Source organism: Anguilla anguilla, chromosome 7, assembly GCF_013347855.1.
Source record: "Anguilla anguilla isolate fAngAng1 chromosome 7, fAngAng1.pri, whole genome shotgun sequence".
In the NCBI taxonomy this organism is placed as follows: Eukaryota; Metazoa; Chordata; class Actinopteri; order Anguilliformes; family Anguillidae; genus Anguilla; species Anguilla anguilla.
Window position 1 is genome coordinate 13,255,337 of NC_049207.1, and position 25,130 is coordinate 13,280,466.

The 25,130-nt window shown below is 44.8% G+C and overlaps 1 protein-coding gene across 1 annotated transcript; it reads right to left on the reverse strand.

Annotated features, from left to right (window-relative positions):
• Positions 1–6,017: 6,017 nt before the first annotated feature.
• On the reverse strand, positions 6,018–25,125 carry mtpn (myotrophin). The gene is made up of 4 exons (XM_035426475.1): positions 24,709–25,125; positions 16,100–16,213; positions 13,587–13,670; positions 6,018–7,402 (listed from the first exon to the last, which is right to left on the reverse strand). Exons 1-4 carry the CDS (start codon positions 24,778–24,780, stop codon positions 7,316–7,318), a joined length of 357 nt encoding a protein of 118 aa, XP_035282366.1. The 5' UTR covers positions 24,781–25,125; the 3' UTR covers positions 6,018–7,315.
• Between the last annotated feature and the right edge of the window lie 5 nt (positions 25,126–25,130).

Genomic DNA, 25,130 nt, shown 5'->3' on the forward strand with positions numbered 1-25,130 from the left:
AAATGCGGTTAGTGATGTGAGATGTGCCATGAAATCAAAGCACTCCTTGTCATTGGCTGAGTCTTTAAAGAGACCACTTTACCCTGCTGTATGCAAATGAAGGCCACTACATGCACCTGTCAAGGCATTGTTGAACATGAGTAAAGACTGTCCCAACATCAAAACAATTGCGTTGAATAAAATGTTAATCAGACACATTACTGGCCAACTAAACAAAGGAGACTAGGGATTTAGACTCCTAGCCGTCATGTTCATAAGCTCATAGCTCACGCCATGCCTTGGCATACCATTCTAGTGGCTTAACTATTACCAGGAATGTGGCCTTGCCCAGTGTATCTCCACTCCAGGGGAATGCATTCGCCTTGCATTTTTCAGTATGTCCTGTCTTATCATTCAGAATTCACCAGGCTGTAGAAGAGGGCTTAGTTGCTGCATTAAAGGGGACACAAAAAGCTAGAGCAACAGAGACAAAACAACCTAGTCACAACCTAGCTTGTTCCAAGATGCCTGTGCACTAGTTCTGGTAGCAACAAATGAAAGCAAACTTTAGTTGATTTTTCAAGCAAATAGGAGTCAATTTCATGCAATTTAAGTCTGCATGCACATTATATTCAGCATTGAAATGTTATCCTTTACTTGCTTCACCACAGTTACGGTCTTCCCCATACCAGAGTCACCACAAGTATCTGGGGCCAATGAGATCAACAAGAGGCTCTGCTTTCGAAGTAAAGTTTTTTTCAGGGTAGAGTTTATGAAAGTGAAAAAAGATAGACGGCCTTGGTAAACAGCATCCAAGCCCCTGACACATTACCCAACATGCTCTGCTGCTCACATGTTCAGCTCCACAGCTCCTGGCTATGCATTACTTGAGGGTTGGTGGGGGGTGCTCAGCCATCACGACAACAATAATAACCCCAGCTTTATTTTCAATTAAAATATTCCTAATAGCATCCTGGCAGCACTGACATCTGCACAAATTATTATCCAGTGAAGAACAGAACATTAGTGCCAAGGGCGCCTGCTGGGTTTGGGTTAGGCATTTCAAGCCACTGAGAGTGAGAACAAACTGTGTTAATATATAAATATTCGGCATGATAAGACATTACTGTGAGCCAACACCCTGTCCCCAGCCTCCCACCCCCCTTAACAAGGAGAAGCACTCCTGGTGCTTACCTGCAGGAGGGACCCCAGTACGTCTCACAGTGTTCCCCTGGGCCTGAGGAGAGCCAGAGACCACTGACAGGCAGAGAGTCCGACAGCCTGTACTCCTGCTGCTCTTTCCTCCAAGGAGCACTGCAGTCTGCAATCACTGGACTGGGGCTTAATTAAGGTCTGGCATCAGCATATCTCACCGATTATGTTATCAACCTTATATGGAGTTAACGGCCACTTCATTTATTTAATCAAGCTTGCCTTTCAGTTCTGGAGTCCAGGCAAACAGGAGGCCTTGAAAATGATCACGCGCGCCCTCAGAAAGGTTCTCTCACAGCATGACAAGCGCCAACTTTGAGGAAAGAAAAATGAACGGTTACGTAGCTCAACAGGCCCCAGACCAAACAATGCTGGTTTCCTGAGTGACAGCTAACCTGTCTGGGTAATTTGATTTATTTGTTTACAGCCTAATGAAAAAAGGGGGGCATTTCTCTCTGCAATAATTTATTGTGTGGGGGTTTTATGTGCAGTCTGTGATTTTCCATGGGGAAAGTGTATTTAATACATGTTTTTGACAACTAAGACCCAGGAGAAATAAAAGCTTGTGAGTTGACTACATAATTCAAAGGAATATTCCTTAATATATATGAGTTAAAGGAAATCAGTCAGTGATTCGACATTAAGAAAAAAGTTCTAAAGACTCTAAAGCCAATCACAGGCACAAAGACAAACAATAATTATAGTAATTACTTGGATTTGATACCTCATTAAGTAGTTTCCACCTGGTTGAACACTGTGTGGAGTCACTGTTGCAACTGTTAAGAACAGCAGGATGAAAGACTGAAGGGGTGTGCATGTGCACGTGTGTTTGTAAGAGAGAGAGAGACAGACACAGAGAGAGAGAGAGCGAGAGACAGAGAGAGACGTTAATTATCGCGGCCAGCAATTAAGTCTGTAATATGAGACACTTAGCAATCAATCTGCTGTTGTTTTGTTTCCGCTTTCCGTGTGCACTGATGACAGGGTCAGCAAATAAAGTGTATTCATGTATCCTTATTACAATAGCTGTATTATCAATGATGCTTTGTAAATTAAGTTTGCTTTTTGTACAGCCAGCGCTACTGTACATTGCTAACATGCAATCAACTACAGGTGTCAGACTTGTTTCGTGCCACTAGGTGCCAGTAGAGTTCAAGGCAATGTTCTACAAAAGCGAGGGCTCCAAATCTGAGAAATTGGAGACCTTAACTGATGTGATGTTCTTTACATCAGTCTTAAGCTCATTTTTCTTATTGCCATCGACAACAATCTCCGTAAAATGTCAGGCAAAAATGCAGCAGGATGGCTCTGGGCTCGAGAATGATACAAATTATAACTCCTATTACAATACCAATGCTAATGGCAGTGCAAGGCTCACTGTTCAAGCCATAGCATGCACAAGGGCTTTCACCTGACTCCTCTGCAATTCAATCCCAAACAAATATCGTTGGAATAATATTGCACCAGAGCGCAAATGCAATTTATGGGGTTAATGGGAAAGTGGAAGCAATGATTAATTTAAAATTTATCTCACCCTCTGAATCACATGCATTTTATTTGCATGCAAAGAACAAGGTATGCATTAGCCTTATTCCATGAAGACAAAAAAAGAAATGAATTGATTTATATTCCAAAGTGATGGCCCTGTCAGTCAAAAGCAGAGTTCTATTTCCAGCCTCTATGTTCTAATCGTGGGCGTGTCAATCAGAAGAGCAAGCCTCCAGTAATCAGGACAGTAGAGAAAAAAGGAAATAAAAAATAATGGCATTCCAGTTTATCTCAGTGCTCCTGAATAATTGATTTGCTTTTTATTTTCAAGGAACAGCACATGACATGGAGGAGATGGAAGAAGGTAGAAATACGTTTGATTTTTAAAACATGGGTGGTAGAATTTCAGGAACTGGTATCCAAGCATAGCTGCAGATTTTTATTCAATACCAGCTCTTCACCGAGACCCTCAAGCTTCAGCTGATCTAGCTTTATTACATCAAGTCGGTTTACACCGTACCTCTCTCTTCAGTCCAGTCCGGTCACGGTATCATCCTGTGCTACTGAGAATGAGGCTGGGTAGAGTTAGTCTTTCAAGGAGCCCATTCTGTAAAATGCAGCAGTGAGTGACAGCGGCACCAGCTGCCTCCAGCCCAGTTCTTGAATGTATACAGTCCAGAACTGTTAATGCGTGAAACTGCTTGCTAGGTCATATCACAGCAGCAGAGACACTCGGGGTGTTCAAAGACCAAGCTTGGCATTGTGCTAGATACTCTCGAGACAATTTCTAGAGAGTATTTAGCATGCATCTAGTACAGGAAGCCTAGTTACGCAGTTACCATCATCAACCATTATGTTCCTATGCCTTTTCTCGGTACTCCATTGTTGACGCTGATTGAAATATATTTTTTTTTTTTTACGCAGAAATTTGAAACTATTCATGCCACCATAGTCCTCTAACAAGCGGCCATTTTGAGCAGTTGTTTTTTTTTTTTACTCATTTGACAGTGGCTAACAGGCTCCTGCCAGTCCTCCGGAATCCAAAGTGAAAGTAAACTGTGTGGCAGACCTCCATGACTGGGAGTGCACTAGAGCGTTACTTTCAGAAAGGTAAACGGTGTGCATCTCGAGACCCGAAATGGCGAAGGGAGGGGCACGAGACTTTGACCCTCAGACACAGACCTGTGGAGGAAAACTGTGACATCCTTACACAGAGACATCAGAATGGACAACTTGTGACAGAGCCAAAACACATTCCCATCTGTGGGCCTTTGTTTGAAATAGGCTGTTAAATTACCCTAATTTCCATCTTACTTCATTTTATTTTTGACTGTGTATAGGAGAAGCCGGTGATTTCTCTGCTTTAACCCAAAGCACGCATGCAGAAAAGAGTGTTCGCTCTCAGGCCTCTGTCATTTATAAACCTTGTTTAGGACCTCACGCACAGAGACTTGCACAATGCAAAGAACTCAGGCTACCTGAATCTACTGCACAGTTTAAATCCAGGTGCCCATTTAGAGGACAAAGCAGGGCTGATGAGCTCTACTTCACCAATCAGGAGCAAAAAACAAGGAAGTACACCTGCACTCCCTTTTCACATGTAGAAAACAACCTCTATCTTTTAAAACTTTTGTTCTACTTATTTCAATTCCATATATATATATATATGCACATTTGAGAGTTCAGTGGTGCGAAAACCATAGGCACTGGTCTACAGAGATGAGTCATCCTTCACCATATTCTCGACAAGTGGGCGTGTGCATGTGTGGTGTACACCAAGAGAACGGAATAGGCCTGAATGCTTGACCCCCACAGTAAGGGGGTCCGGTGGCGGTGAGAATTTCCCTGGCATGGTTTGGGTCCACTTGTCCCCTTAAAGGGAAGCGTCACCGCAAATCAATGCAGTTATTCTGAGTGATCACTTTTATCCTATGATGGAACATTTCCATCCTAATGGGAGTGGTCTCTCCCAGGATGACAATGCCGTCATACACAGTGCATGAGGGACCATATGGCTTCACCATGTTGAAATTACAGCATTTTTCATACATAGCCTCCCCATTTTAGGGCACCACAATGTTTGGGACATATTAATGTTATGTAAATGAAAGTAGTCATGTTTAGTACTTTGTCGCATATCCTTTGCATGCAATGAATGCTTGAAATCTGTGACCCATAGGCTCACCAGTGCTCTCTTCTTAATGACGTTCCAAACAGTTGATTTTGATTAGCCTAAGTTTTGACTTACGTCTCTATTTTTTTTTTTTTCTCAGCCTAATGGCTTCTGTGACTTCCTCGCTACAACTTTTGTCCTCATGTTGACTAATGCCAATTACAATCTAAAGGCAATCAAAACACCAAGAATCAAGACTAGATACTGAAAGCTCTTATACCTGCACTAAGGAAGCAATTGAACACACTTAACCAATCAGAAACATCTGTAAAGCCACTTGTGTCAAACATTATGGTGCCCTGAATTGGGGGGGACTATGTATAAAAAGTGCTGTAATTTCTACATGGTGAAACCAAAATGTATTATAATACCCTTAAATAAAAGCTGAGAAGCCACACTTCAATCACATGTGAATTGCTTGGATTACAAGTCTGTAACTGTTGAGCAGAGCCAAATCAAGAAAAATGTCTTTGTCCCAAAAATTATGGAGCTCACTGTATATAACCTCCTCAATGTTTCATGGGAAAATGAATGTGAGGAAAATGAGGTGCTGCCTCAAATATCACATAATATAAATTGTAAGGCACAATATTTTTTCCTGGAAAGAGTTTATGCCAGATAAAAGGCCTCAATATTTCTAAAAGATTTCCATCTGAAATAAAACATTTTTCTCTAGATTACTGTACCGTATACAAGCAGAACAAGGCCAGAGAGAGAAATACTGAAGATTAACAGGTGCTTCAGTGACTCTCTCAGTGGTAACACTAAGAGCCAAAATGGAGTCTGTCACTTAAGGATGTCACTTGCATCGATAAAACATGGTGTTCCTAGTGCAGATACACTGTTGGTGTAAAATCTGTGAGGCACTGAACAGCATCTTTCCAGCACTTTCTGTCACTGTAAGCAGGTACCCACCTCCTGTATTTGCCTTAGACACTTTCATGACAGCTATACACAGAGTGGAATATTGACAGAAAGGCTGAAATAAAACACTAAAGTGTTTGGGCCAGGCATTGATCCAATTCTGCACCTGAGAGACTTTTCATTGATAACCATGATAGCTAAACTGATAGTTACAATTCATCAGTGGGGAAAAGCCTTTGAGAATCTTCTTCAGACACACGGTCCTTAAATGTTTTTGAAAATCAAGATGCACTCAGCCAAGAAGTTTCCAAGTTCTGTTTTTTTATTTTATTTGCTTTTATTAACTTTTCACACAATGTCAGATATAAAGCTTGATCTTTTGAACCGTTGCATTTTTTCTTTTACATTTCTTTTTCATTTTTGTAAGCAACCAAGAGAGAAAGAGCAACCATTTTGAAAAGGTTAGAAGCAGTAGCAGGTCCAACATGCAGCAGGACCATCAAGGGAATTTAATTAAACCCAGAGTAAGTACTCTAAGCTGAGAGTTCTCATTCCACTGACCACACCAAAAACCACAGCCTCTACACTGGCCAGACACAGACACACACATCTCAACTCCTTGCACTCTATTGCTTAATGCAACCATCTGAAATGAGGAAATTAAGCAGTGACAAACAGGACATTCACTTGGTTAAAAAGAGAAAAAAAAGACAATCAACACCCATGACCCTGTGCTGCTGATCACATGATATCTGCCATTGATTTTGATTGCAAAATCTAATTTGGTCAGAGCTCACAGATATTTGACTCTGGGGTGAGTCCGTAAGTCAAATTAAATCGTCTATTTATTACATACACCCCCCAGTTTATTTTTTTAAATGCAATTGCCCAGATGTGGTCGGTGGAATAAGGGGTGAAGCTGAACACTGTTTCATTCCCAGATCAGCTTCCTCCCTCACTTCCTAATAAACCCAACAACTATAGCACTGAAAACTGACCCCTGATCAGTCACAAGGCCGGCAGGGAGGGGCACTACAGAGGATATCATAACACTTTTCTTCTTTATAACGACTGTTCTTGTTCCTATCAAACCTGTGGCCCTACAGTACTTTTTTAAAGATATAAAAACACAAGTGTGTCACCTGTGCCCACTTTCCCCTTCACTAAAATTGAGAAAACACAAATTTAGAAAGTCAGCAGACAGACAAGTGCTAATATCACACACGTTTATACTCCAGTCAGTATCAAAGTCTTTTTTTTTTGTTGCATTATTTGAAGCATGGAATTCATGGTCTTGTGTGTGTGCTGTTGTCCCTCAGTGTTTGGTCCTTAAGGGATTGATCCATTCAATGACTAATGAAAGAACAGGCAAGAAGAAACCCCGTACTCCCCAACCCCACCCCTCCCTACCCAAAAAGGGGAAAAAAAATCTCTTGGGGGGGGGGATACTCCCCCGCCACAAACAGACCCCATGAACAGGCGAAGCAGGGGGCAGACGGAGACCAGGGGAAGGAGTCTGTCCGTCTCGTCTGTCCAGCGGCTGGCGTGCCCGTCTGTCCGTCCGTCTGTTCCTCCCCCCCCTGCCGCCCCGCTCCGTTCTCACTTGAGGAGGGCCTTCATGGGCTCGGTCTCGGCCGCCTCCAGGGGGCTGCGCCCGTCCGGTCCTTTCCGGGTCTTGTCGGCTCCCTGCGGAACAAAAAAACGACGAGACGCGTTTGCCCGCATGCTTCTGTTCACGTAGACCGGTGCTCCAGGAAACGGGCTGGGGGAGGGGGGCCGGGTCAGGCCAGGGGCCTTCTCTCACAGGCACGCGCGCGGCTCGCTGACTGAGCCGCTGAGAGGAGAGGAGCGCGGCGCTCCCTTCCCCGAGGCAGTCCTGATGGCGGGAGATGGCAGCGGGGAGGGGGCGGCCGGGGCTGGGGGGCTGGGAGTCAGCTCCACCTGTCAGCACAGAGCCCGGCGCGCGCAGTCACGCACCGCTTCTGCATAAAAACAGCCGGCTGCACAGTAATTACACTCCGCTGGCAGAGTCGTAGACCAGTCTCGATGCCAACGCCATGCTTTTTTCCCCCCTCCGCCACTGTCACACTGTATCTACTTTCTAAGTTAATAAAAGGAATTTTGAAAAAGCAATTTTTTTTGTTGTTGCTAATGTACAGAAGAGAACTCTGGGTTACTTTGAGCAATCTCTGGACATGCACTTATCCACAGACTCGCCCAAAGCAAGAGCTCCAGCTCACTTCTCTTCATAATCAGCAACGTTCGGTGTGGACACCAGCTCAATTAAGGCAAGAGTGACACGGGGAATACAGAGGCTAGTACGTGTATTTGCACAAGGACAGTGACAGATAGGAGTCGGTAGAGCCAAAGGTTACACCCGAAGGCAAGGAGGGAGAAAAAAACAAGACCAAAGTGTCTGTTCTGCCAGCTTTAACTTCTTAGCCACAGATTACAGAGGGGAGCAAAGTTCCACTGTTGCGTAGAAACGCAGGCGACGGTGGCCCAGTTTCGGTGCCAGGGAAGGCAGGGCCCGGCGTGCCACATGGCCAACTGAGCGGGGACCCGGAGAGGGGGATTACTTTGGGGGGGGGGGGGCGGGGGGGCAGTATTCAGCGACACCCCCCACAAACAGCTTTAATTGGGAAGTAGGCAGAAATCTAATCAAGCCACTGATCCTTTTAAGAAGGTTGAACCATGACTCATTGCAAGCCCCCGTGTTAAGGCAAGTTTTAAAGTACCGCAATACGATTATCTTTTTGTAAACGCTCTCACAGCAAGGATTGGTGCTTTTGCAACTTTGGCTCCACAAATAAATGGATTATCAGTGAACATGCTTAAAGTTTTAGCTTGGATTCTCCCAACATTAAAAAACAAAACAAAGAAAACTAACCAATTTGCCTGACATCAGATCCAGTACCTTCTTGCTGGTTAGTTTGTCTTGTTCCTGAACCGCACACAATACACCAAAGACCCAGCTCAAGGGAAGTCATTACTACTGAATCTTCACCATCACTCCCAACAGATGCCTCACATGTCCAGTCAACATTCTGACCAACATCCATTCACTTCAAGACAAGCATAAAGAGATATATGTTGGGCGGGTGGAGTCCCCCTGCTAGACCCCCAGCAGGACTGCCATCTCCACATGAACCTTGGCCATTCACGTGAGTCTACTGAGAGCTGCAGTTGGGGGAGGGGCCTGAGTAGCATTGCAGGGGAGGAGCCTGAAGGCTATCCGCAGACAACTGAGGAGGACGGCTTGGGGCCTTTGGGCCAGAAAGATCAGTAGTGCCGCTTTCTCCAAAGAGTACGGAAAAACACTGGCCAAGAATGCGGTTTAAATTATTCTGCGTTTCAGGTGAAATACAGGAGAGATCATCAGTAGTGCTGTGATGCCTGGCAAACTGAGACACAGCTACTGACAGCCAAGTGGAATGAGTATCCCCCCCAAATCCAACAAAGCAACACAAGTCCCACCACCAGACTTTAGTGTTCATTATGCCAGTACTGAGCAGAGGAAGAGAGGGATTCACATGCATAATCTATCAGGTGTGCAGCTGGGCTGGGACCAACGGACTGCTTATAAAGCGATGTTTACCGAAGTCTGTTCAACGCCAGTTTGCAGTCAAGCGCTTCAAAGGGACCATAAGGGGGCGCATTTTACTGTGAAATGTACCGAGCGGAAAGGGATCAATACTTTTTTTTTTTTAAGTAACTGATGTCTCTTCCACGGCGTTCAAAGAACAGTCAGTGGGGATGAAGAGGTGGGGAGAGGCGGGAGGAAAATGCCTCCAACCTGCCAAACCGAGAGGACCTCTCGCCGAAGCTCCACAAAGGCGGCGCGGTGCATTCTGGGATGGCGATAAGCAGCCCGAGCGAACGCTGCAAGAACGAAGGAAAATAGAGAGGTCTTCTGCAACCTTTGCTTGGAAAAAAAAATATCATCCAAAAGACCGGGGAAAGAAAACATTAGCTACCTCTGCCAACAGAACATGAGAGGGAAAAGAATGTTCACCCTGCCGTTGCAGAGCGCATGCTAATCTCTGTGAATAAGAGGCTATATTTAACAGGGAGGAAATGCTTGACGCTTCAGTTAGGCTACGTCTTTCCTGTCTCCCAAACGGTCACTTTTTTTATCTAATAAATCTTAGAAGGAATTCTCTCTCTGTCACTCTCTCTTTCACAAACCTAAAACATGTATAAAGGAACTTCTCAACACATAAAATCCCTTGCGCAGTATTTGTACCATCTCATTATCCTTTTTATTCTTGAATAGGTGTCTTTTTGCACCTTTACCAGCCAGAGGACGGTAAAACTGGTTTGCACAACTGCGGTCCCCTCGATCCACATTAGGATGAGCGTGAAGCAGCCAGATTTTGGACGTGACTTTTAGGACACATGGCCAGCACACCTCTGTGACCAGTAGGGCTGAAAGGCATTCGGGGAATGCTGAAAATCAGACATCACCTGCCTGTAGGCATTCTGCTTCATGGTTACCAGCAAGCTCAGAGATTAGACATGAACCTACAGGATCAGAGGTGCTCTCCACTTCTCATAAGGAAAATAAATCACTGTATTCATGGAACAGACTGCATTCCTACTGCAGTTCCAGAAACTACGCAGTGCAATGACTGTGCACAGTGCAATGACAAATCCAGATAGGATTTGGAGTGGTTTAGACAATAGAAATTTTCCTTTAATTCAGAAGGTTAATATGATTTCACGTCATGGGAGTAGGTGAGTTTTGGCCGATCAAGAGAACCTCCACCTAATGAAGGTTAATCTTCTGTTGGCTATCATTAGAAGAAGAAACCATCTCCAAAACAACAGAAACTTGCAGCTGCCTCTAAACTATTAAGACTGTTAACCCAAACAGTTTTCTCTGTAAAAAGCAAGTGAGCAACCACGAATGGCTCTGTGAACCTCACTCACACCTCTTGATCTCCTTGAGGCATCTTGCATGCTCGAGATAGACAGACACAGAGCAGCATAATGAGAAGAGTTTGCACTCATGGCTGGGGAATGCGTGGGTTCAAATCCCACTGCGGCAGCCATGCCCATGGGCAACATGCTACCCAGAATGCCCCTTACCAAAGCCAGCTGGGCTGAATGGTCCTGGAATAGGTGAGTCGCTCTGAATAAAAACCATACAGGCCAGCGAATGCGGATTTATGATTTATGACAACAGACAGTGTCAATCTCCCATAGAACCCAGCAGCCAGCTTTGACCCCACGACTGAGGTGTACAGAGGGCGCCAACGGGCCTTGCCCCCCCGCCCCGCGCCCCCCTCCCCGGCTGCCAAGGCCACACACAGGTTAAACATCAGATTAATAATTCAGAGACAACCAGGGCGCTGCTAACCAACCGCTCTCAGGAGGAGCAGGAGGACTTCAAAGGTCATCTCCCATGATTCCCCTCTGCCCTGCGAATGCAGGTCAAAGGGTAGAGTCTCCATGCAGAGCGCGTGTCCCCCAAAAGGCCGTGTTCTCTGATCTGATTAAGTGAATATAATGGCTTTTATCATCCTGTCAGTCGTCTTTAAACGTCCCTGGAGCAAGCGGGGGCATGTCCCTGTTATGGGCAGCTCCCAGAGACTGGAGTGGTGATTGAGTGAAAGATGAATGGGGTTGCGTAGAGCCCAGTGGAAGATACTGCAGCTTTAAGTCCGCCCCCCATGAATATAATCACTAGTTTAATGACATATGACCCAGGACCAGAATGTCAAGCGTACAAGCCACACCCCTGTGCTCCTAACACCTCCGTAGCAGCAGCACAGCGAAACGCACGCCCTCAGCCAATCTGAAGAGGAATGCGGCTCTTTAATATTCGCCGCCGTTTTTACGCTTCTGCCTCGGGAGCGTGGGACGAGGCAGCGGCAGACGCTTCTTTCTCGCGCGCGCGAGCGACGGCGGCTTCGAGCTCCGCCTCCCGCCTGAAACGGGCCGCGGTGAGCACGCCTCTCGTGGCGCGCCGGGGCCTGTGGGAGGCCGGCGGCGGCCATGCTTTCCCACCGGAGAGCCCCGGGGCTCCGCGGTAGACCGCAGCCGCTTTTCCCCACACCGTCACGTTCCCATGGAGACCGCCATCGTTAGCCTCGTCCCTACACAACGCCTTCATTTCATTTAGCCTGCGTTTCTGCAGACGGCTGCTTGTTCAGCGTAACTATTTTAGCGCTCTGTGCGTCCTCATCTCTCCCTAAACACACACACACACACACAAAAAATGCAATGCATCACGTACGAAAGCGGTTTGCGGTTCCCCCACGTGTTGATGCAGTTTAGATTAAGACTGAAAGCTTATAATTACAGTTGTCAGCTGTTTTATGGAAAAAAAGTCCATAATTATGTACAATTTAGAGGTTGACAAAAAAAGGAAGCCGACCGTTTTCGACCTCAGTTTATTGCGCCATTTATTAAGATGGAAAAGAATCCTACAGGCTGAGGTTTTTAATATTTAACGTTCAGAAAATCGGTCATATTCAGAGCGGCCGCCCCCGGCTCGCCCATTCATCATGACCCCAGCTGATTAAAGCGATAACTTTCAGCATTAAGGTCAATCCAAGTTTGTCGCCATCTGCTCTTTTACTGTTGCCGGAGCTAATCGAAAAAAATTAATTGCTCCGTGTATCCAATTAAAACTAATTCAATTCACCTATGAATTTTATGGTTTTTATAAATGGTCGCTTGTCCCCGATTGTAACGGGAAGGTCTTGCCGCTCACACACACCGAGTTCTCATTGAGTAATTCACACTTTCGTACGAGTTCAACAGAAACTACAACTGATGTTCACCTGGCCTTTTTAAACCTGCCCAGGTGTGTGAATATGGTTGAATTCAACAACGCTCTGGTTTAAGCTAACAGGGCTTGGAGAAGCACTTCCCCCCCCAACGCGCTTCAGACCGTGCTAATGGCTCTCCTCACCACCGCCATTCACGTTCGCGGTGTTTGTTTACGCCGTTTTATTGTATTTTCGTGCATAAAGCTCTGCCCCGGCGTGACTTTAATTGAGGAAAAACGCCCGTGTGATTGCGATTCTCTGCCGTTTGTCAATGACCATTCCGCAGATCAAGTGCTTGTTCGAGTGCGAAATCCCCAGCGTGACCCCGGCGAAATTGACTGCCCTGAACCGACCTAACGAATAATGACCTTCGCTCCCGGAAGGGGCCGTGGGAGGGGGGGGGGGTGGGGTGGGGAGGGAGGGCCAGGATGAAGGGGAAGAGAGGGGACGGGAGTTTGGAGGCCTCTATTCACACTGCTGCAGAAGAGACGCATCGACCAGGTTAGCATTCTACAGCCGGCGATGCCATTTTGAGGCGGAAAGTTCCAGAATGCAGAGCGGCGGCCCGTTAAAACAAGCGGAACGAGCGCATAGGCTTGAAAGAGCAAAAACAAAAACAATACAAACCAAAGACAAATGTCAGATGCGACACTTTGTTCTGGAACACGGCGCAGAATAGAGAGATAATGGGCCTACCTACACCTTTAGTCCCAGGCATGCAGGTCAGACAAAAACCGTAGGTCAAACAAAAACCAGACATACGGCTGCAAAAGGAAAAAGGCTGGAGCACACGGATCCAAAATGAGCCCTTTAATGGTGCAAGATAAAACTGCGTCTTCGGAGTAATATAAAAGAGACGCAGTACAGAATCAAACGTGAAAGGCATTAAGAACATAAAAAAGAATGTAAAGGTGTGAAGCCTAAACTATAAGGAGGTGGAATATAAACGTGTGTGAACAGAGTAAGTGCATAAAATTGAATGTAGTAAGATGTAAAAGCAGAAAGATTGTAATAGCAGTACATAAAAAACTACGGAAACGGTAAAATGGAACATAAAAAGGCGGCGGATGTGACATGGCGAGTGACTGTACCTTCGCTAGTAGGATCTTGACGCAGTTGACGTGGCCCTCGTAAATGGCGGAAAGCAGCGGAGAGATTTTGTGTTTGTCCAGGGCCTGCGGGGGGGGAGAAAACAGGGGAGGGAGGGTCTGATTGGAGAGGCTTCATGGATCATTGCGTCACACATAGGAGCACATCATTACACCATCATAAGAAACAGCTTGACTTCTGCTTTTCTACTCATCTCATCTATAAATCTATACAGAACTCCACTTCGTTTATCTCCTCTGACAGCAGCTCCCCTATCTGGAACTAAGAACGCTTTGTCAGGGTGGGGGGGGAGGGGAGGGGGGTTAACTTTTCAGCCTTACTATTTAGAAATCACACTTTTTTCCCCCATTCGCGCTCAGAATAAAGCTATGAATAAGTGCTTATGAAAGTACAAATGTTTGTCACTGGGGTGTTCTCCGACAGGTACATAAGATTGTACCCCGAGCCAGCAATACATTCATTTGTACCTTTTTTTTCTTGTAAAAGGTATTTATCAGGACGCAAATTGAACATTTTCGTACTTTCAGGGAACGTTTGGGAAATGTATTCCCAAAAAGAACAAAAATGCATCTCTATTTGCACCTTTATTTGTGTGAGTGTTAAGACACAGTAGTGATAGAAAGTTATTGCTGAGCGATGAGGTAAGGGAGACAGGGTCTTCAGGGTGTATCGTCTGGGTCCAGCAGTGGACCAGCACAACACAACACAGCAGAATTTCCTGGTGTCTACATCTCAAGTATTCGAAAAGGTCCAGGACCAGGGCCTGCCCCCAATCAGACAATGATTTCCCTCCTCAAATCAGCAAAGTTAATAGATTATTTTAATGGACTAATTACACAGTTGCAGAAAAAACAGCCGGTGACCCTCCAGAGATACCCAAGCCCTGATCTGAGGTCAGTGGAGGAGCGGCGTGTGCGAAGGAACCTGCCAAAAGGCCCGTCTCCTCAGCTGACGGAAGCACCTGCCAGCTATAAATTATGAATCATTGCTGTTATTAGAGGGAGATCTGAGTGACCCTTGACCCCTTGGGTAACGTCAGATGCTTTATATGTACCAACAAATGTTCATGAAAATACAAAGAGAGGTGAATTCAATGCATAGCGCTGATCCCTTGAGAAATACTTCGCTTGAATGGCTCCAAAGAATTAGAGAAGTATTGACTAATTGAATTGACATTTTAACAGTGGAGAAATAGATCTAAATTGTTGAAGTAAAAACTTCTGTACAATCAGCAGGTCTGAGGGTTGCTTCCACGTTCCCCTTTCACGGGTGCATTTTCACTATGAATGTTCGGTGTATTCTACAGCACTTACATGCTCTCATTCTACCGCCATGTTGCAACCTAGCTTTTAAAGAGACAGTTCACTTTTTTTGCCGTTTTTATACATAGATTCAGCATTTGTGTGTATACTTTCAACAGTGCTCTCTGCACAAGCTGGAACGTTGTGATGGGCTTTTTCCATAAAACAGCAATGCACCATTCTACACGGTCACATACGAAGCGGCTGCAAGCCTGAACAAGATATCTGCACCACTCTCGCCCTCCATTTCTTCTTTTGAACGAGTTTCTGAGACTAGCTGTGCAGTTCTTTTTGACAGGACGGGAATGAGTTTCTAAAATGCTTAAGTGCGGTGGCTGTAAACCGTACATCAAACAAAACGAAGATCTGGCCGCGGTTCAGATAAAGTTTGTCTTGGTGTGGGCGTGCATTAAGTGCTTCGGCGTGGCTTTTACGGCAAACAGCGCATTATCTCATTGCATAACCGCGAGATAATGGCTGTTGTTAAATCCTGCGTTTTTAACGTTTAGCAATCAAATCATAATTCTTGTTTAATAAACTGGGAACAGGAAAAAAAACAAAAAAACTTTGAGTTGACTTCCCTGTGCAAACGAGACCCACGGGCCTCTGGGAAGACTGAAATACGACTGCACTGCTGCAGCCCGCACTCGTGTGGGTCTGGTCTACAGGCTGCCTATACAAGCCCGTTAGTGCCGCGGGGTCAATGTGAAATATGTGGTACAGCAGGTTTTACTGGCATCGTGTGTGTATGTGGGCCAGAAGAAACCGCCTCAGCATTGCCACAGTGAAGAGACACAGCCGTGCCGCTTTTACAGAGCGTGAATTTAATTATTCTACGTAGTTCACAGGCATTTTTGCATCAAGCTAATTTGGTAGTCAGTTTATATACTTTGAAGTTTTACTGCCATGTTTTAGAGAAAGTTTGGGAGAGTTTTAAAAACAATAATGGGTCACAATAATAGGTGATGTAAAACACTGTAGCTATTAAAAAAATGCAAGAAAACAAGTTAAAAGTGAAATTAGTTTGAAACTGCCTGAAGTGGAATGAGCCTGAAGCCACATTCTCTGGCATCTCCTGATGATGTCACAGGAGTGGTTTTTTTCCCATGCAGTGGGACAGGCTACGGCATGGGAAGAGCCGGCAGTGTGGGGGAGGGTAACGCTGTGCCGCCCCGGCGTGTCCCACAACTCACATTGACGTCTGCTCCCTTGGAGAGGAGGAACTCGATCATCTCGGCCTGGCCGCAGTCCGCAGCGTAGTGTAGGGGCTTCCTCCCGCCCTCCAGGGTCCTGTTCACATCTTCGTCCTGTAAGACACACGCGCGCGCGCGCGCACACACACACACACACACACACACACACACACACACACACACACACACACACACACACACACACACACACACACACACACACACACACACACACACACACACACACACACACACACACACACACACACACACACACACACAAACACACAAACACCAAACACACACGCACAGAAACAACAAACACATACGCACACACAAACAAACACAAAATGGCACGTTAGAAATGTATCCAACACATACTTCTGCAATGTTTAACCGTCAGAAATAGATGTAAATTTACTGTGGTACTGGGAAGGCCGCAGTGTGCTATGGTAACGCAGGGCCCTGTAGTCTTCACAAGATAAACAGAGAAACTGGCCTTGCAGAATTCAGCACTTAGCACAGACTCGGCTAATTAATATGGAAAATGGCAAACACTGAAAATACGAGTGCATTTCACTGTAATCCGTTTCATTTGATGGGACGCACTGTGAGAAACTGCACATTATGATGTTTTGAAACACAAAAGCTAACGATGCGATCAGCAGATGAGTAAAGCTATGGCATCTCAATCAAAGTAACTGACTGCTAAGACTGCTACGTGGCCCTCAAAAAAAGCTTAACTCGATCAGTCCCAGTGTCAGATGACTCCAAGCCTATTCATTCCATTGTAATTTGGTTATTACTTATTGAATCAGTTAGGCCTACTTGAATTGCTTTAGAAAGCTGTGGCAGAACCTTCTCAAATATTCTTTTGAACTACTATTACACATTCAAACAAGGCACACCTTTCTAAACACAAGCCCCCCCCCCCCCCCCCCCCCCCCCCGTGGCTACACAGAGCACCTCCACTTGGCAGGTTGAGTTTCACATCAAATGCACCGCTGAAAAATTATTAAACTGATTTTATAGGGCCCTAATAATGCTAAGGTAGCAGTGTGCTGTGGTGCTGTTATGACAGCATTGTGGGGTGGACATTGGTGATTAACACAAAATGTGCCAATGAAATATCCAGCTGTATGAGTACTGTGTCAGCTATGAAAGTTGTCCTGGGTCAGGTAGTCTGCCAAGCTTGTAAATAATACCTATAGGCCTAACAATGTAGCCATATTGGACACACACACACACACACACACACACACACACACAGGGCTGGATATCAAATACGCAGCCAGCATATATACAGCTGGCAACAGCTTGTACTGAAACAATTCAAGTATCTTGCTCAAGGGCTCAATGGCAGTGTCCCATCTGGGAATAAAATCTACAACCTAGGAGTTCCTGGCACAGTTTGAATCCAGCTCTGTAAATATTATGCTACACTGCTGCCCTGTGTAGACGTACGCATGTCACATGTGCAGACAGTGTTGACAAGTCAGAAATATGATCAGGTCAGTGTAGTTAGGAGTATTAACTGCTGGACGTGGAATGGAAACAGAAAGTTGTGCTCAGCTGGATCTGAAACAAAGGTCAACGTGCACACCTACACGTCCGCACAATCCACCACTACAACCCATCCCCACAATCCACCACTACAACCCATCCCAACTGGCTCAACAACAGGTTGTGCTCCACACCTTTAAGCCAGTGGGTCCCCTGAGGAAGACACTATTCCAGAGGTCTCAGACATTTTTCAGGACTCTGCATTTTCAAAATGAACGCCATGAAAATTCCACGAAATGCCTTTTGGCCAATTTGCCCTGACTCTAAAACATCCGACGTTATCAGGCCTTGTATTTATCAATAAACCAGACAGACACTGCAATGCTCAAGTTCTAACTGCATTCAAGCCATTTTTACGAGTTAACAACTTGTCATATCTTGCCATGGTTAGCTATATATTTACAGAATGGATGAGATCAGCACCCAACTGAAGTTAATATGATGCATGAAATTAACAATCTAATATTAACACAATGGCAGTAAAATGGAAGTCAACATTTTAGTTAAGTTGCCAGTTTCAAATATTATGTAAATAGGTATTTATTTTAAATGTGTTGCTTAAATCCATGAGATCATAGAATCCCGTCCCCCATCTGACTGGATGAGTTGGTTTTGTTTACATGTTCATTCAAAACTGAAAAGAATGAAAGTTTAAATCAGCTCATGCTGCTGCAGTGGACAGAAGACATATTTTTTTGTACGTTATGTATTTAGGTTAACTTAATGAAAGCCATATCAATCTGTTTCCCAGCTGTTTACACCCTCAGAACTTTAAAAGTCTACAAAGGTTATGCCAACCTGTACAGACATATCACCACGTTTAACTGAATTGATCAATATACTATATCTGCATTTTTCAAAATGCAGCACACTTCTTCACGTTTTTTCATGGTGAAAAATGCCGAATCTCACCTAAATATGACCCCAAAATATGTAATCAACAGATTTCATTGATTTACATCCCAAAGAGTTTGACTGTTAGAAATGGTTTAAGCCTGTTCAGATTTTTTTTTCTGAGAACGATTTTTCAGTCATATTTAAAAGTAAATAGCTTGGGACAGGTGATGATTACCGATGTGTAAACTGTAAACTTGACCTCCTGGCTGGCTGCCGCGCGGGTAGACTGGTTCTCTCTCTCTCTCTCTCTTTCTAGGAACACTCCAGAAGGAAATTAAAAAAGGGACAGTGTACCACACCCACAGCTCATTACCATTTGCTGACGCTTGCCTATCGCTCCGGTTTGCGCAACAGCGGTTCCTGACCTCCATGGATGATGGTGCGTAAACTCCCTGTGCCCGCCTCAGCCCACAGCTTTCACACCCATAAGATGACGGTGGTAAGGTGGGAAGACTGAGCGGTGTAGCGGCTAAATATCCAAATCTCTGTTACTGCTGTGGCTTAGAGAAAGCAGGAAGGCTCACATGCTGAGCTCACGCCTGTCTCACCTACATGGGGTATCAGTCACGGACCACCTCAGAAAATACACAGACCAAGCCCTGCACGGATGCAAACTGTACCTGCCTGCGTTAAACTTCTGGACACAATGTAAAAAATGCACGGTACGTAGTTTGGTAGGCCCGCACTGGTGAATCAATAATGTAAAAGTGTGAGGCGCACAGTAGGCCTGTTCTAAGCCCAGCCTGCTGTTCCCCTGGCTGGCACGCGTACAGTATCCACACACAGGCTCGGCCGAAACGGAACAGACTGAATACCAGGGGCCCCTCCGCGCCTGCTGGTGTCCTGTTACCATCTGACGCCGCGACAACCGATCTCTCGAGCTGACAGAAGTCTCCCTCTCTCCCGTCCAATTAACCGATTTGACTGAGCCGGAGAGCCGGGCGCCGGTGAAGGATAAGCGGTGGGGGGGGCGGGCGGGTCATGAACGCGGCTCGGAAAGGGTTACATTGCGGCTTCCGGCGACACCGCCACCCCGGCGGCTTTACCGCGAAGGCAGACAGAGCCCTGGATCAACGCCGCCGCCGCCAGTCTCCCGGCCGCTCTATATTTAAAGCGGCGGGCGGCACCTCTGACAGGACGGATGACACGCTAAAGGACACAGGAGGCTGAAGCGGGGCTGCTATCGTCGTGTCTGAACTCATCCTTCCCCCCGCCTCTGCCGTTTCCCTCCACTGAGTGCAAGAGCTGAGGCCCCACCCCGCACCCTCCCCCGCACAAACTACCTCCACCGTAGAGGATGCAGGCGCCCCAACGCACAAATAATATCGGACATTGAGAACAGGAAGTCAACCAACAACTTCCTCTGCAATGTGTGAACCGCATGCTAGCTGGAAAGCCAAAGGTCTCTTTTGCAAAATACATTCAAGAAATGCTATACCTGCTTTGTGGTGTTCTCTATACGGTATACTCTATACACCCAGCCAAGCATTTTCAGTGGGTTTAATTTTCAAATGCTCTTCTAAAGACATCCCAATAGATTAAATGTTGGTTCATCGAGTAGGAAAAATGTTCCTAAAAAAATAATAAACAATATATTCTGTTGTTTTACAATTAAAACCAATTCCCCAAACAAGTTCAAACGTCTATGAGCAAAATTCAGCTGGTGTCCCATTTCTGGGTGCATTTCAAAGCCAACAGCAACACAAGAGATGGCCGAGTTCCTCGTCTGCTCCATGCTAACCAACGGCTGTCTGGCTCAAACTTATTTCCAGACATTCAGTTAATTGGCCACAAATTCCCTGCCCCCCCCCCCCCAAAATAACATTTCATTCGGAAGTTCCACAATTAGCTGGTGCCAACCCACAGAAAAACACTGGTGGAAACAACCTCAATTGTTCAAAGAAACTAAAAGATTAGGCTCGTATCAGAAGCCACTTGGCCACTGATATAACGCCTTTGTCATCAGATCCGGGGCAGTAATGACTGTAAGGCACCTTCATGGTAGGTTCCGCGAATAAGAAAGTCGACAGCCAGGCCTGTGCTTATCAACATCTAGGAGCGATTAGTTGTCAGCACAGCCAGCATAAGCTTGGCCTAATACAAGACAGTGGCTTCACATACTACAAAAAATTATCGTTAACAAAGCCTCTCGACTTAACCGGTATTCTTTTTTTTGCACTGAGAGCAAAGTATTTTTACTGAGTTAAATCTGTGATTGGCAACATATGTTAGGGCCACCCAATAGGAGGTTCATTCCTACCCTCTGACCAAAATTCTCTGCTTTGGAGACGTTCAGAATAGGCTATGTTTTGATAACTCCATTTTCCTCACATTTATTCCAAACGGACAGAAAGGGAGAGTTCCTGTGACAGTCCAGTTTACACACCACGTTTCTGAGGAAGAAAGAAAGATAGTATTTCCAAGGCTAAGTCTGACAACTTAAAGGGCTCCAACAGCTGTGGCTTTAGCAACTTGCTTTGTAGCAGGCTATTCCAATGAGCAGTCTTCATTGTGAAACCTGGGCTTGTGCAAGCAGAACAGAAACCGCAGGTCAACTTGCTATTATTAGGCTACTTTCTCTGTGGACGTCAGAGAACAGAGTGGCAAATTAGCCCCATTCTCATCTGCCACACTCTCTTTTACACACATCTTTATATACACCTTATCAGTTGGTTACCATGAAATTTAATTTACACTGTGAAGCGTCACCTCCGGGAACTAAACAGAGTAATGAATATAGTCCATATTTGCAGATGGCTTCATGAGGCAGAGTTGGGCAAAGGTACAAAAGATTAAGTTCAAAATCTTCAGTGCATGACTTGATTTTAAATGCAACCCCATCTGATGCTGCAGAGAATATAATCTTATTTCTGAAGGTCTACATAGGCTGCACATAGGAAAGTGCCTTTCCAATGCCTTTCCAAATAGTGTTACAAGCTGTATGCTATCAGAACTACAGGATAGAAGCAATACTGGCGACCACCTAAACAATGTACTGCAATATCATAACCTTAGGATCGGGCACAGGAGGATGAAATATTACATAGTCTTGACACCTGCATTAAATTCACTGTGCTGCTAAACTAGAAATAGAGCTAAAGCTACAGAGAGGTTTTTAAAGCCCCTTTAGCACTTTCTGTCAGGGTAAGTAGCAGTGTGGTACCATTAATGTGATACACAAAGATACACCACCTACTGGTGCCACAGTACACCCATTAAAATCCAATGCCTGGCTATAGTGGGTCTCAGACAGGTGGAAAGTTATGTCCAGTGCAAGAAAACCTGATTATCCCACGCATCCAAATGAAAAAATGCTTGCTGCGGACTACATTTTCAAGATAATTGGTCACTGTGTGAAAATCATATTGAGGGAGCAATAATCATATCTCTTGTGGGTTCTCAGAATAACAGCTGACACGGTCGCTGTAAAGGAACGCGGGTCACCATTTTGCTTCTTCACTGCACATCCACGGTTTTGTAAAAGAGGACTTCCTTGCACTCTGGGGCATAGAGATGTTACTCCATTCATGACTGGTTATGTAATTTACATGCTGGACACCACCGGACAAACTTCTGAGATCAGCAGCGCCCAATTCATGATGGCCTTCATTCTGATTACAGCAAAGCAGGGTGCACATTTCAACAAATCCATCCCTAACGAGGTGACACCAAATCATTTACATATATTAAACTATTTACATAGACATATACCAGGCAGTTTCAACCATGTAGCCAAGCATATTTAGATGCTGCATTCACACGGGGGAAAAATGAAACTAAACCATTGATGATCAGTGACCAAAAGCATAAAACATTGTTGAAAAGTTCCACAAACAGCATGCAAATTGGACTGCATGCAAATTGGGACCGATAGGGGTTCGAGATCTATAACTTCCTCTTTTAAGCAGCCGAAATATCAGAGGATCCACTACAACCAGGGGATTTGTTTAGCATGAATTAGGCTACTCTTTCTTCCATCAGCCCAAGAGCCTACTGTATTGGGCTCTGCATATTACTCAGTGCATGGGGTGAATCATATCTAGATCACTGGGATAATAAGGACACAGACCCCAATATTTTTCATTTAATTCCTTCGACTGTACTCATGCACCATAAATATGGAGTGTTAAAAAAAGAAACAACACATATTGCAAAATGAATACATTATAATCAAACGTGCATCTTATCTTCTGAAATTTCTTTTCACCTATAAAAGATCACATTTGAAAACAGCATGCACTCAGATATATAGCCTACATAATAAAATTGAATGTACTTGTATGTATTCAGTACTTCGATTTTTTGTCATGTAATTGTGTCACTGTGTCAACATATTTTGCATCATCTTTGTTTTCTGTTTTGGGGGGAAAAAAAGTCAGTCAACTGTTGCTGAATTCAGTGCCAAGTGATGGCATAGGACAGTGGTACCACCAGTGATGAACACTGTGAGATGGCTTGCTTGAGGCAGTAATATATGCAGATGCTCCTGTACTCCAATAGCAATTTAAAATAAATTGTGGTCCATGTTAAAGCTAAAAGCATAAGCACTTACAAAATGAACAAAGGACATAAAACCATACTGCATATAAAATTAAACTGGAAAAATCACATAAAAATTAAATTGTTCAACTAATGTAAGTTCCCACTCTGAGTAAAAAGGGGGGGGGGGGCATCCCTGCATATATGTGAGTGGAGTATGGCTTTGCAGACTGTTCTGCACTGTGCTAAAATGCACAGACAGCTATAGTCAGATGAGCGCATTGTGCCAAAAGGCTTCTCACAAAGCCAGTTTTGGAACAATGACCACATAATCTCAGCGTGGACTGGATGCGCACCAGAGATGAAGCGACCTCACAAAACACAAACACAAAACAACACTGAATGAAAACACCAGGTCCTGTTTGAAAAGATGCTGGAGGCAAATGTGTGCAGTTACTAAAATATATAAATACACAACCTTGTGTGTGTATGCTGTGTGTGTGACTAGAAATTCCAAATATGACAAAAAATTTAATATTGCTGGGTACACTGTACCAAATTGTATTGTGGGCCACATGTCCAGTATCAAAGGCCCATTAAATTTTATGGGAACGGAGAGGCTGCACCAAAGAGTCAGTATATTTTCTTTGCTACCACAATACTTCCGGTAGGCTATGAAATTTGGATCAGGTTGTTTTATAGTTCACAACAATGGGAGGACTCAAAACATCTATGCAGCCTGTACGCTTTACTGTTCTACATGCCTCAATCAGCATCTTAAAGACAAAATAATTGCTGAATAAGTGAGTCGATTCTAGCTTATTTATACGAACCTAAAAACGTCTTTGGGAAATCTAAGAAATCTCATTTATTTCATCTAATTCAAATATTTATAGTGGCCAATCCAAGGCAAATTCCCACCATTACATCAGGAACCCAACGTCTACCACTGTATTGGCTTCCTCTTCTAAAAATGGCCCAGGCGGGGTTTGGAAATGGTGGCTCAGGAGCAGCGAGCTAACTGTGATGGTCGCACTGAACGCACCATTCACTGCCAAATACGAGAATTATTTTGCATTCAAAACCACAGCCAAAAATACCTTGCCATTCTTCACTGAGGCTCACGTGATGTCTCGCACCCCCACGCCCACCCGGTGTAGTTAAGCAATTCACCTTTCAAAATTGCCTATTGAAAAACCATAACGTTCAATCCACCTACCTGAAAATTTGTGCGTCTCAGCTGGCCTGAGGTGGTCCTAAACCGGGTTATCAAAGCATAAGCTTTGGCCACAGTTATGATACAGGCTAACAAGAAGGCTAGCAAGCAGCACCCAATTAAAACTGCAAACAGTGAACACTGCAGCGATACTTTTGATGCAACAAGCTGTTGGTCTCTCGATCCAGTTTAATCGCGACGCTACATCTGACCATGTCGTATCACCGGCCAACAGGCTACGTGGTATCAGGCCCACTCCCATTTACAATTAAAAAGCGAATTGGAAATCGGCTAGCTTGTTAGCATCCTAACAAGTGAGTTCATACAGACAGCTTGGAGCCATACACGCTAGTCGCGGCCTCACCCAAAAAGATAGCAATACCGTTAACAGTTAGCTAGTTAGCTACCATGGACTTCACATTATCGTTAGTCGGCCTATTTATTTGTCTCTTACCTTAACAAGTAAATTCTTCACTTCTTCCAGATCTCCATTTTTCAAAGCCCACATCAGGTCCAAATCCCCCATGTTCGTAGTCTTACCTCTGTTCTCTTAGAGCTTCCCTTGGTAAAACAGAGCCACTTATGCAGCTAGCCAACTAGCTAACTTACGCCCGAGCTTTCTGTCACAATAGCTTGCTAGCTTGCGTATGTTCTCAAGCTTTTGCTTTCCTGTGCGATCAAGCAGGCTAAATGGCAATTCGATTATCTTCGGGGATAAAATAGTCTCAAACAAGCCGAATATTCGTTACCTGACGCACTTTAGCGCATTAAGGTTTTAATTGTTTAGGGGAAAGTTTCAAAAGAAGCTACAGGAGCCGGGATCCGCCTTTCTTTTGCGTTTCTGACACTGTAGACCCGGAAGTTAACACTGACCTT

Excerpts from the sequence above, each read along its gene's own strand:
- mtpn (XM_035426475.1), bottom strand. The coding sequence starts at position 24,780 with ATGGGGGATTTGGACCTGATGTGGGCTTTGAAAAATGGAGATCTGGAA. Across the intron at positions 16,214-24,708 it reads TGAAGAATTTACTTGTTAAG|GACGAAGATGTGAACAGGAC; the intron begins GTAAGAGACAAA and ends TGTGTCTTACAG. Across the intron at positions 13,671-16,099 it reads CCAAGGGAGCAGACGTCAAT|GCCCTGGACAAACACAAAAT; the intron begins GTGAGTTGTGGG and ends CCCCCCCCGCAG.